This window comes from Tachysurus fulvidraco, chromosome 9 (assembly GCF_022655615.1).
Source record: "Tachysurus fulvidraco isolate hzauxx_2018 chromosome 9, HZAU_PFXX_2.0, whole genome shotgun sequence".
Taxonomy (NCBI): domain Eukaryota; kingdom Metazoa; phylum Chordata; class Actinopteri; order Siluriformes; family Bagridae; genus Tachysurus; species Tachysurus fulvidraco.
In genome coordinates this window covers 4,663,819-4,677,853 of record NC_062526.1, presented here as the reverse complement: position 1 = coordinate 4,677,853, position 14,035 = coordinate 4,663,819, and the positions used below count along the sequence as shown (strand labels likewise).

Below are 14,035 nucleotides of genomic sequence, written 5' to 3'. Positions count from 1 at the left end.
TAAGATAAATGTTAAGTGGTTACCTGTGGAAAGGAATCGGTGGGCAGCCAATAATAGCTGAGGAGAGATTTTAACTTTGGATTCGCTCTCGTGCTTAAAGGCGGAGAAGTCACGCTTGTTTTTATTGGGCGCCACCTTTTTTCTCGTCCGATTGTCAGCTAGAATGACACACAAAGAAACACTTGTGTAAATGATTACCACAAAACTCCCTCACATACAGTGAGTAAACATCATCAGGAAAATGCAATGGAGGCCTTGTATGTTCATCGTGACTAAGCAGGTAAAGATGTGTTGCAAGTAATCATACAAGTAGAACAGGCTGCGTGTCAGAACACTGTAATTGATTTCAATTTTCCTTTTATTATAATTACATACTGTAAAGGTCAGACTCATCCAGAATCTCAGATTTGATGATCTCTTCGATGACGTCCTCTAATGTCACCAATCCCAGCACCTCGTAGAACGGATCGCCCTCACCTTCATTGTTCACCTTCTGGACAATGGCCAAGTGAGACTTACCTAGTAGGAAGAAAAAAAATACATGACACAAATTAAGCAAAAGTATTTACTCAGCCTTCTGTGCCTGTAGTAAAAGTCCCAGGTGTGTACATTGGTTAAACGTAAGGGAGGGGGTTTGTAATTTAGGCTGTTTGTGTGGAGAACTACAAACTTTGACAAGCTTCTTCCTCTTCTTCCAAAAACAACCGCTTTGCCTCTGCTGAAACTACGTGCACTTGAAGGGCTACTTTTTAAAATAAAAGTCACTAACTGGCTAAATGGCTCTGCTTCAAACGAAGACAATTTATGGAACAGGGAAAGTAAACCGAATCCTAAAACAGAGCCAGTCAGATTCATTGCATAGAAATTGTGCAAGTCACAGTTTATTCAATGGCGTCCACTCAATAAAAGTGTAATCCAGAATCTGAAACCATTCCCTTAATCAACATTATGTGTACAACGTGTTGCTTAAGCCCTATTCGTACGGGATTAGTTTTACGTGGGGACATGGAGTAATGCAATTTTACCTCAGGACGTCTGTAATATTAATTGGTCAATTCGCACGGGACAAGACATCTCAGTAAAACTACCAGAAGTGGTAGGGGTAACTCGCTTTACGCACCACAGTAACCTCCTTGTCCTCATGTGCGTATGATGTTGCTTCCCGTTATCACGTGCGCAAACAGACAACATGGCGCCTCCATGCTAGCAAAACGCACCAAAAACTACTTTTTACCGTACATATTTACAGCGGGTCTATTCGGACGGGATTAGTATTACCTGAGGTAATTTTTCAGAACCTTTTTACAGAAGGTAAAAGTCGCCGTAATCTTTACTGACATTGTCCGTAATGATTACCGAGATGGCACATTCGGACGGGACTAAAATCACAGAGAAGCTCTGATAATAATTACTTTACCCCCACGTCCCCACGTAAAACTAATCCCGTCCGAATAGGGCTTTAGTTATCTAATGAACTAATGAGCAGAAATTAGAAAGTTGGTGTCTACTTCAAAGCCAAAAATACAGATATAGAAACAATAATGAGTTATAATAAATATAATATTATAATAGTTAAAAAAAAAACCCTAACACTAATACGAGAAGATGGCAGATTCTCTCTGGATCACAAATAAGAATTGCACAATACAGGTAAATATCACTAATGAGAAAATATTACTGTGGTAAAGAAATAAAAATGAGTCTGAAACATTAAATTGTGTTATATAAAACAGCAGGAAGGGGTCACGATGTCTGGAAATGAGCTGTTCTCCAGAAGCTTCTAGCTCCACCTATAAACCCCTAGAAACGTAACCCAATTCAACACAGGTATTCAGATTTAGTACGGCTTACGTTGTAGTGTAAATAACAAAATGATGGACTGTGTATCTGTTACAGTGTTGTGCCAAAAATGAACTAGAATTCATTACCTAATACTTTCTTAGCTAATCAATTGTTTTTAAACAAAGTGACAACAACAGAGTGACGTGACGTACGGCTAAGTTTGGTGACCCATACTCAGAATTTGTTCTCTGTATTTAACCCATCCAAAGTGCACACACAGTCCAACTGTCCTCTGGCCTCAGTCGTGGCCGGCCCAAGACTCGAACCCACAACCTTAGAGTTAGGAGTCAGAGTTAGGAGTCAGAAGACTCTCTAACGATTAGGCCACGAATATATGTATTTAAGCACTTTTTGGTTTTCACTGGACGTTTTATTTTAAACCTAATTTTGTAAAATAAAAAAAAAGTTTCACCCATCACCAACCATTTGTTCATAATCATGACACCCAGGTTTAATTATAAAGACACGTGTATAGAAAAAAAGTGTCCGTTAACCGAACGTGTTTGATGCGAGGATATTTATATCCGCCTTAATATTCGGTATTCTGCAATGCGGCCAGCTTAAAAATGTTAAGCCAGAGAGTAGAAAGAGAGAGAGAGACAGAGAGGAGAGAGAGAGAGAGAGTGAGAGAGAGAGAGAGAGAGAGAGAGAGAGCGCTGATGTTGCTGCAGTAGGCTACAATAGCATTAAAGGTATTAAAGCAGTGTGTGATCTGCTGGTATCAATTACCTATAAGCATCTCAAATTTCCTGCTTTCCTGTCTTTTCACAGATTCATTAAACCGTCTTATTAAAGTCATTCATCAGACCGCACTAATAATCTCTAAGCACCTGACTAAAAGCAGCCCCCCAAAACTGAATATGCAGATTTTGCTTATTAGGAACAAATGTGTCCTGGAGTAAAACACAGTCAACATACTCATACCTCAGACACTCCAAACACAAATCGGACAGGAAGAGAGCTTATACAGGATCAGGCTTCAGCCACATCTGTGTTGACGGAGCTCACAAATACAGATTCTTCAGAAGACTGGACGAGGCTGGATTTGCCAGTCCGCTTTGTCATACGCATGTACTAGTGCTAAGGATTGGAGTATCCATGCAATTGTCTAAAGTGCTTATAAAGAAACAAAACAAACCAACCGAAAAAATATAATAATAATAATAATAATAATAATAATATGATGGGCTTTGTTTGATGGTTAACAAGGAATGGAAAGGTCAGGACTGGTAGGAGATAATGAAACAAACCAACAATGTCCAGTGAAGGACAGTAGAATAAAATAATCCCACTGGCAACATCCATCGGTCGGATAGGCAAAAGATTCAGATTAAGGTTTTTTTGTTTTTTTTTTTAAAGGAATTGAAGTGGGGGGGGTCCAACTTTGCAGAAAACTACTCGAATTGGTGAAACTAAAAGTACGTGTAAGATAAGATAAGATCTCTATCTGAAAGCTGTACTCATGTTCAATCCCACTTGAACGTCAGGATGAAACCGAATGCATATTCAGAAACATAAAGCTCTCACCAGATATGAATCCAGATAAGAAAACAGAACAGAAATGAAAATATTGATTTTCTTTTCTAGTGAGTTTAGCAGAAAAGATAAAAAGCATTGAGATTGGTGTGTATCAGACCTGAGAGGAGAACCGGTCCAGGACCTCAAAGGCTATAGAAGAAAAACTATTTGACATTTCACCTTGCTGTGACTTTTGTTTGGTACAAAATGTAATCGATATATAAATCCAACAAATATTCCAATAGTCCAGGAGCCTTGATTTCTTGGACATGAAGAGTGCAAGTAAGAAAAACACAGGAAAGAAAGCTATTAATAATAATAATAATAATAATAATAATAATAATAATAATAATAATAATAAAAAACGACAACAAAACAAAACAAAACAAAAAAAGACATTTGTTCTTGCTGGGACTTTCGACCCTGATTGGATCGAATCCAATTCTATATAAATTCATCAAATCGATCATCGACTACTAGTTGTGATATTCCTGTAAAAATAATCTGTACACACGATGCCTCCACCACTTAAAAGAACCCACTTCCTAGTTAGACAACTACCATTTTGTTCCAAATACGGATCCAGACATCTGAAGCCGTGACCCGACATAGCCGCTGTGATACACTTACTCAATCCTCTCTGACAAAATCCACTCCCTTTAACGTTTAGCAAAATGTTAATCTATATAAGAACTAAAACAGCGTGATTCATAAGACAGAACCTGGTATCATCTTTCGCAACGATTGGCTCATGCTCACGTTACAAGCATGCAAGTTCACGTTTACTGCGATGATCTGACATTCTGGATATTCTTGTTTTCTTGGTCACTTTTATAAAAGTTAGAAATTTTGAACTGAATTCCTAGCAGTTGTGTTGTTGTAGTTTATGTTTCCAACACAGGAACCTTTTCAGGAACGCAGGAGTTGGGTCAGCGGGTCTGCTGAGCTTTTCTAGTTCCTGTTGCAGAGAAGGGAACTCTTGAAGATTGCTGTACTGAACATTGTTGGTGTCATCATTAGAGAGTTAGGAAATGAGTAATTTTAGGAAAGTCGTAGTTGATTTCTTGATCGGTGCTGACTTTAAAATAGAAACAAATGCTTTGCAGGTTTTGTGCAAATCCAAGACCGTTGTTGGACACATCTGTACACTGCACTACCTTTTTTGTTTTTTTCTCCTAATCAGAAGTCTGGAAGTGGTAAAAGGTTCACCGGTTAGATTAAGACTTTCAGTTTTCCAGGAAAACTACATCAGAAATGTTTTTTTTTTTTTTCTGCAAGTCAATTGTTTCATAAAAGACCCAAAATTCATTCACTTATGAAGTTCACACAGTCAGGTCATCAATAGATTATGGCAAACATGCGTTAGCATTGTGTACAATAAAATACAGTTTATTAGCCTAAATACATTAGTGTGTGTGTGTGTGTGTGTGTGTGTGTGTGTGTGTAGCAGTCATCAGAGCCTCAACCTGCTTTTAACATTTAACTTGTTTTCAGAGCTCCATTGATTAACATTTAAACCCAAACAGAATGAAATAAAAGCTCTCTCTCTCTCTCACACACACACACACACACACACACACACACAAAACCTGCGTTAAAGAACAGCCAAAGACTTTCAAAAATTAAGTTGTCAAGCACACAAATAGTGCTTTTATAAAAATGTCTGGACTCTGTATATAAGAAAACATCTCTGTGCGGCTTGTACAGGCAAACTAACAACCCTGAACAGCCCCAATTATGGCAGGTAGATCAGCGGCTGGTATAATAACAAAGAAATAAAGAAGAAGAAAAAAAACCAACACCCTGTGAAGTTGCCCTTGAAAAGTGTTGGGAGTGTTTCCAGTTGCGAATACAGAGCATTCTAGCTGTGAGTTTTTTTGCATGACTGAAATGTTTCTCAATAGTGTTTGTGGTGAAGAGGGCTTACGCTTTAGTTGTAGCAATAGGCCTAATTAATGCCACGTTACAAAAGATAAAGTAACGTCATGACCGAACGGCTGAGCTCAAGCTGACACTGTATAGCTCATTCCAAAGCCATTAGTTCATCTACACACTCTCTCTCTTTTGTAAATCGGATGAGTCAGCCGTTTAGGAGCAACTGATGCAAGGACGTGTCTGTGCTCACATGCACGCACACACACACACACACTACTCACTGACTCAGAATACCCTCTAGGGCAATGCTGACTTTTCTTTCTCCAACTTTCCCTGCAGCAGAAAAGGAAAGCGTCCCGTCTGCTGGAGCACACACACACACACACACACACACACACATTCCCTGCAATACAGCATGCACACTTACACTACTAAAGAATGGTCACATTTTTAGAACTTAAAAATATCAAGCATGCACAATTTTCCTGTATGACAGCATGCAGGCTTCTCATGTAATGGACTGGGAAGAGCAGGAACTCCAGGGTAGAAGATGCTGATGCTGGTACTTGGAAAGCAAGTTAGAGCAAAGTTAGAGAAAAAATCTGCACCTATTCTACAGGAAAGCCTGTGCATGAGGCAGAATGGAAGATTGTGCATGAGGCAGAGTGTAAGCATGTGCATGAGGCAGAATGGAAGATTGTGCATGAGGCAGAATGAAAGCCTGTGCACGAGGCATACTGGAAGTCTGTGCACGAGGCATACTGGAAGCCTGTGCACGAGGCAGAATGAAAGCGTGTGCACGAGGCATACTGGAAGCCTGTGCACGAGGCAGAATGAAAGCGTGTGCACGAGGCAGAATGAAAGCGTGTGCACGAGGCAGAATGAAAGCCTGTGCACGAGGCAGAATGAAAGCCTGTGCATGAGGCAGAATGAAAGCATGTGCATGAGGCAGAATGAAAGCCTGTGCATGAGGCAGAATGAAAGCATGTGCATGAGGCAGAATGAAAGCCTGTGCATGAGGCAGAATGAAAGCATGTGCATGAGGCAGAGTGTAAGCATGTGCATGAGGCAGAATGGATGTGTGTGCATGAGGCAGAATGGAAGCGTGTGCATGAGGCAGAATGTAAGCGTGTGCATGAGGCAGAATGTAAGCATGTGCATGAGGCAGAATGTAAGCGTGTGCATGAGGCAGAATGTAAGCGTGTGCATGAGGCAGAATGTAAGCGTGTGCATGAGGCAGAATGTAAGCGTGTGCATGAGGCAGAATGGAAGATGCATTCTCTAGGACAGGAGAAGTGTATATAAGCTCTTGTACACACTTCCGCTTCCTCTGTGCTTTAAAAGTCCACCGCTCATTATAAACCTGAAAAAGGAGCCATCACCCTATAAAGAGCTGGATAACCCAATCATGCAGATCAGTGCGTGTGTGAATTAGAGCGTCCCTTCACAGATACATCACATAGTAGCCCAAGTATTACATGGCAGGATGTGAGGAATGACCCACATCCTCTTCAGTGCTCAGGCACGTATGCAGACAGCTGGAAATTTATCAGTTATCGTTATCTCACTGAAACCGCACCGCAAAAACAGAGCTTTGTTAAAAGTAAAAAGTCGACTGTTTAAAAAAAATCTAGTTAGCGGCCGATTAATAATAATAATAATAATTCCTTTTTTTTTTTTTTTTTAGAAGCAATTTCTTAAAGGCACAACACACAGTTCTGTATCTGTTTAAAGGATGTGTGTGAGGGGGGAAAACGACAGATTTCTTGATGAGTCACGATTATGAGCACGACGCACACCAGGGGTAAAAAAGTCTGGACCAAACATTTCTGATGAAAAATGAATGTTATGGAAATAAACTAAACCTAGTGATTTTAATAATGAATGAAAAATGGAGCATTTTGACATAAAGAAAGAAAAAAAATGCAAATTCTTCCCAAATCCTAATGCAGGATAGAAAAATGGGGGGAAAAAAGCAAAAGATTCAACTCTAAACATAACGACTTGTTAATAAAAAGTGATTCACCAGTCGACTCGTTACTTTCCAGTGATCTTAATATCGCGAGTCATTTTAAATGTCACAAATAATAATTTAATATCGGAACAAAGGGCCGAATTTCCAGCGTAAAAAAAGCCTTATGTAATTCAGATCTGGTAGACCGTGTCTATAAAAACAATGTACAAAAGATAAGTTTGCTATATAGAACAGGAAAGGAAATGTTGTGGTTTGAGGTCAGTCATGTCACTTGGTGTGCAGAGAGATTATAACGAATATAATCTCAGTTATGAGAGTCGTCACAGCTCGCCGGTTCGGTCCTGAGCTCTGGTTACTCTTCGTGTCGAGTTTCTCATGTTCTACCCGTGTCCGTGTGAGTTTCCACCGGATTCTCCGGTGTCATCCTACCGCCCAAAGACACACCTGTGCAAATGAGTGTATGCACGGTGCCCTGTAACACACACACACACACACACACCAGCTTCTGGTCCCGTGTTCCCGGGAACATCTACTCATGATATTAAAATGATTAAACGCTTTCAACCTGATTTGATTTCACTAAGCTACGATACTACGATTTTTGAATGAAAGTTATAAATAAATAAATAAATAAATAAATAAATAAATAAAGATAGATAGATAGATAGATAGATAGATAGATAGATAGATAGATAGATAGATAGATAGATAGATAGATAAATAAATAAAAATCAAAGAATAGAAAAAAATTAAGTAATCAGAAAACAATAATAAAATAAAAAAGAGAGAAAACTCCAAATAAAGAAGACAAAAGGAACACTGAAAGAAAATAACCAGAAACAGAGAGGAGAAAGAAAACAAGAGAAAAATAAAAAATAAAAAAAGAACACAGAAAGAAAAAGGAAAAAAAATTACTATTCACCGATATACACTTGTTATTCACCGATGCTAAAAAAAATCTGTTTTTATGATTTTTTTTTTCCATGTTCACCACAAAGGATGGAAAGACCGAAGCAATTGGTTGACCAGGGACCAATCATTAAAAGGGCAATAATATTCTAATATATTTTATTTGTTTAAAAAAATGGTCAGTTCCATTGGATGTAGGGTCTAAAGCAGTTCAGAAATCACTGTTTCCCCCAAAGCAGCCCTTTAAAAAAAAAAAAAGAAAGAAAAAAAAAAAGTCATTGTATGACTGGGTAAAGACTTATCTAGGAAACAAGAGTTAAACATCATTGCTGATATCTAAATGAGCGAATAATCATCACCTCAGGCTGTACAAACAGGGGCTTCAATCATCGTTAAACATCTCCCTCACCCTGGACATTATGTCTGTAATCTCCTCCCATCTATTAAGAGATAGACAGCGAACATCCACCAATTCACCCGTCATGACAGTCTGACTAACACGACAGCCTGCAATAACAACCTTCTTATGACCTCACGGCAATCTACGAAAGCAATTCGTGCAATACCATGACTTGTGCAAACGTGCGAGATTTACACACACACACACACACACACACTTTGTATTTTACATTGATTTGATAATTGATACCAAACGAATGACAATGAGCCTAGTGTTGCATCACAGATTTTATATTGTTTAAAATCTTATATGACTAAACTGCTCATCGTAAAGGAGCGTCAGGATTTTTCCCTGAAAAATTCTTAATCTCTTCGAGATATCAATCCAGTCGTTGAGCCATTTGTGTTTGTGTACGTCGGCTCCTCCGACCCACATGTATGCATTTGACACAGTTCAAGGATTATTAGTACACCACAAATCACATGTGTGTCTCCTGACAGCATGCTGACCTGTGTGTGTGTGTGTGTGTGTGTTTGAGGATACGACACAAGACCTGATAGTGACAGGGTTAATCGAGGACAGGCAGAGTTCATGCCCAATATTTTCCGGCACTTTATTTGTTAGACAGCTGTCGATCATTCAGCTTTCTGCCGTCTCTTTACTCGTCTTTCCTGTTACGCAATTTGGACACGATAGAACTCACTGCACAGTCAGCACAGGAAAGCGGAAAGGGGAAGAGCATGTTCGAGAAAACACTGCTTTCAGACAGACACTTAAATCCACAGAGAGAGAGAGAGAGAGAGAGAGAGAGAGACTGATCCTATAACACTCAATTTCAGACAGACACTTAAATCCACAGAGAGAAAGAGAGAGAGAGAGAGAGAGAGAGAGAGAGAGAGAGAGAGAGAGAGACAGACAGAGAGAGAGACAGAGAGAGAGAGACCGAGAGAGAGAGAGACAGAGAGAGAGAGAGAGAGACAGACTGATCCTATTACACTCTGAGAGGCTTATGGCATGACGGGCCTAAACATGGAGCAAAAGGAATCCACTTAGCAGAGTGGATCAACAAATGTCTGTATTGGATCAGTGCTGTTGGCCAACTGTGAGGCACTTATGACAAAATTAAGATTCTGCTCCGATAACAAATGGACCCTGGGATGAGATGATGAAGGCTGATGAAGAGAAAGCTCAGGAAACTCTGGTTTTGTAAGCACAAGGTTTTTCCTGTCGATCACCAAGACAGACCTAGCTAGGCTGGCTCTTATTTTGTCCCTAGATAGATATTTTGCCCAGAGAATAAATGAACACATGCTTTATTGCACTTGTTATGGCTGAGACGGTGCCTCACACATTCCTGGGTGTGGACAAAACAGCGTCAGACAAAACAGGGTGTCAAACGAGGACAAGATTCCTGTTGGAATTCGTATACTGACCCATGATGTATCTAACAGCATCAGATTTCTCCCTCATCACACAGAGATCTTAATCAACACAACAACCAACCACAAATGTAAGACGCTGCAAGTGACCCGGAAACTGCATTGTGATGCTTTAGGGAACTCGTCCCATGGTGGAAGGTCACTTCATTACATGCTGCTTAAGACAAGATCAGTCCAATCCCTTGGAAAGGTGGTTAAAAATAAAGATGCAGCTTTCAGGCACCAAACAAACAACAGCTAGACGTTTGTCACATGACGGCTGTTATAAGCGTTTGGCAACAACGCTTGCGAATGAACAATTTCGCTTGTCACTGCGCATTACTTGGCAGACGGCCAAGCAGGAAAAGGCGAGCTCTTACATAAGAGGAGTCGGGCGAGAGACGAGTGAAAAGTGTCAATGCAGCAATTTCAGCCAAATATGACATGCAGTGACATCTTAAACAAAACACGATGCCAGGACACAACGGTTGTAGCTCCATCAACTTGTCATGAGATAATTCTAAAAAAAAAAAAAACATTTACTATTACTGTCCTAACAGACAGTTTTCCTCAGGACAGTGTATCGGTCTGAAAAGGCTTCCAGTCCAAGCAGAGTCAGAAGGACCTGACACGAGCGAGTGTACTGTCGCCTAGGAGCGTAACAACAAGAACGTTCAGCTCAACCCCCACAAAGCTGAAGCTCCTGACGCTTTCTGCCTTTTGTTCGCTCTACTTCTGTCGGTAGTGTGACTGACTTTTTTGTAAAAATCTGTATTATATTACATTTATTTCATCGCCAATCACGAACATCTAAAGAGACTTAGAACTCAGGAAGAGTCCAATACAAGCTTAAGAGCCGTTACAGAAGCTGACAACAACAGCGCTAGCAAAAAAAAAATCATTCAATTCAATTCACTTCATTGTTATTTAGATCTCTGGGCAGGTTTGGAGAAATCAGACCTCAGGGAAAGACGCCTGCTTTAAATAATACCTTCAGCCTAAATTAAGCCCTAAACTAATTAAACCAATTAAACTTGTTGAGGTCAATGACTATCTTAAAAAAACACGATATTTAATCTATGACAATAAAACATATCTGAGTGTGTAAGTTCTCACAGCTGTGAAAAATATAAACTGCAAAAATATCGAGTTACATATATATATATATATATATATATATATATATATATATATATACACTCGCTGGGCGCTTTAATAGGAACACCCGCTCGTTCGTTGTAGGTTCTCCACCTCATCGGATCTCGCAGCAGCGGTGCAACTCGTTAGATCATGCAGATACAATCAAACGCTTCGAGTTCATGTTCGGTGTGATCTCTGTGACTTTCACCGACGTGTGAACGAAGGTGACAGACGAGCCGGTTTGGGTTTTTCACAGACGGTTGAGATTTTCACACACGACGGTCTCTGAGGTTTACGCTAGAACGGCGTGAAAACAAACATTAAAGCATCCAGCGAGCAGAAGATCTGAGTTGCAAATGATGAGCGAGATCACAACAGTCCAGTCAGACTGGCTTGAGCTGATGGAAAGATTAACTCAAATAACCAAAAATGGAAAACCATCTCAGAAAGCTAAATAAATAAATAATAACAGTAACATGCAGTGGACCATAACAGGTTCCACTTCTGTCACTGAACTGCAACAATCTAAGGCTACAGTTTGGAAACATCCAAAGTGGACAATTGGAAACTGGACAAAAGTCCAGGTGATATTTTTTTCCTGATATCCAGTTATCCATATAATACAGTTGTCCCTAGTAAAGTCAGTGAAGTGTACAGTGTGTGTTATGTACAAGGCCAAACGTTACTCAATGTCAACCTGAGGCTTTAGATAAATGTAAGAGATGTCTTTCTTTTCTGAGTCAGGCAGGACGGTTGGAGGAAAAAAAAGTGAAAAAGTGGTTGTTTATAGAAATATATGACACACCGAGTTTGGGGGATGTTGTGGGACAGGGATTATAATTAGAGAGAGGTAATAATACTTAAATTAGAGAGGTAATGATACTTACTGTATCCAGTGAGTGGGACAGTAGGTTTTGTGTGTGTGTGTGTGTGTGTGTGTGTGTGTGTGTGTGTGTGTGTTAAACAGAGGAATAAGAACTGCAAATCTGTTTCAACAATCGAAGGCTTCTAATTCATAGAAAGCTCTTGCAAAAAAAAAAACGTGGAAGTGTTTGAAAGCTCATTAAGTCTTGTTCACAAGAGTTTAGAGTAGTGTGCGGTCAGGGGAAAAGAGGAACATAACAGGTTACCTACCGGTGATCTGCCCCAAGTACACCCTTAAAAGCACAACTGGGTCAAAATTAAGCTGTGCAAATGTAACCCGGACAACGCAAACACACCTTTTTTAAATTCCTCCAGCATGGAATCCAGTTTGGTGTCATGGAACACGAAATGGACGGGATGGTTATAAAACTTAGTGATGGTCTTCAGAGTGGTGCAGTCATCCGGATCCACGAAGGCTAAATCCTTCACGAACAGGATGTCTACGATATTAGTGCGCTCCTCCTCGTAGACAGGAATGCGTGTGTATCCACTCTCCATGATCTCAGACATGGTGTTGAAGTCTAACACGGCATCGCTGTGAATCATGAAACAGTCAGAAAGCGGCGTCATGACGTCCTCGACCGTTTTGGTCCTGAGCTCAAGCGCACCTTGGATCATATTCAGCTCCTCTTTGACCAGGTCGTTATACGGCTCGGTGACCCTCAACATCTCCACGAGCTTCTCTCGGTTGTACACGGTGCCGATCTCCTGACCTAAAATGCAGTCCAGGAGCTTGCTGACAGGATACGACAGCGGGAAGGTGACCAGCATGAAGAATTTGGTGACTAGGATGGTGTTCGCACCGACGGCCAAACCGTGACGAGAACACAGAGCTTGAGGAACGATCTCACCAAAAATGACAATCCCTATAGTAGAAGCCACTATAGCGCCGATACCTGATCCTATGAGATCATCCAGAAGGATGGTGAGAGTCGTATTGACCAACACGTTCCCAAGCAGGAGCGAACACAACAGGTAGTTCCCTTCCCTTCTTATGGGCTCGATCTTCCTCGCATACTTCTTCTCCTTGTCCGTGCCACAGTTCTGAACGATGCGCAGCTCCATAGGATCCAGTGCCATAAGCCCCAGGTTTAGACCACTGAACATACCAGACAGCACCAGAAGGAAGCAGATCAGGATCACCTGAAGCCACAGAGGAAGCATGGACTTCTTTTCTTCCACCACACGTATCCTGCCGTCGTTGTCTCCGAGCAGGTACCACCTGGAGTCCTGGTCGTTCCTGATGCACAGCGCGTAATCCCTCTGCGCCTCGCTCTTCCTCAGCAGCTTGATCTTAACGCTCAGGACCCCGGAGGTCCCCTGACTGTTGACGTTCACACCGACGTTCACAGTGATGTCTTTAGTGAAATCATCACAAGTCGCGTTAAACCCGTCGCTTTGGTCTCCGAGCTCCACGAACCTCACCTGCGCCCAGGTGTCGTTACTGAGGTGTAACCCGTACAACCGGAGCAAGATGTTGCTCTCCTCCGTCACCTGGACGATGCCGTCGTCGGTGGTCGCCGCGGGTTTGTCGCTTCTCTCCAAGCGCATGCCGAGGATACGGCTGTCGCTTCCGGTCTCCGCCGCGCTCGCGCACACCCCAGGCCACAGCAACAGTATAAGATTCAGCGTGATCCCTTTTCCTCCGTTCCGTCCTGTCGCCATGTTTGTTATGCGCTCTCTCTCTGGGATATCGCCGCTGACGTCACCTACTCATTCGCGACTCCTCATTAACATACCGCCAATCGGCGTTTGCGACGTCACACGGTGGAACAGATCGAGCCCCTCCCTCCCTCCATACCGTGTTTTTAAGGTGGACTAGATGGTCGCGCTGATTTTTAAGGAAGACTGTGAGATTAGATTTCATTCAGATTCGATTTCATTAAAACAGCATGTTACTCGCTACATGTTCGCGTTTCTCAATAAATCCTAAATACATTGTATGTAATACATCGTGATCTATAAAAGCCCGGAATGTTTTATGTTTATAATAAATATTGGCCCCCTCTTGTGTTTAACTCTGTATAACAAAAA

At 41.1% G+C, this 14,035-nt stretch overlaps 1 protein-coding gene across 1 annotated transcript in view; it reads right to left on the bottom strand.

Annotated features, from left to right (window-relative positions):
- The window catches only part of LOC113653315 (metal transporter CNNM4), a 29,156-nt gene extending 15,457 nt beyond the window's left edge, over positions 1–13,699 (bottom strand). Inside the window, exons 1-3 of the mRNA XM_027162834.2 lie at positions 12,298–13,699; positions 376–519; positions 24–158 (exon numbers count right to left, since the gene is read on the bottom strand). Of these exons, the coding sequence (XP_027018635.1) occupies positions 24–158; positions 376–519; positions 12,298–13,666 (1,648 nt within the window). The 5' untranslated portion in view covers positions 13,667–13,699. The remainder of the gene's footprint in view (positions 1–23; positions 159–375; positions 520–12,297) is intronic.
- Between the last annotated feature and the right edge of the window lie 336 nt (positions 13,700–14,035).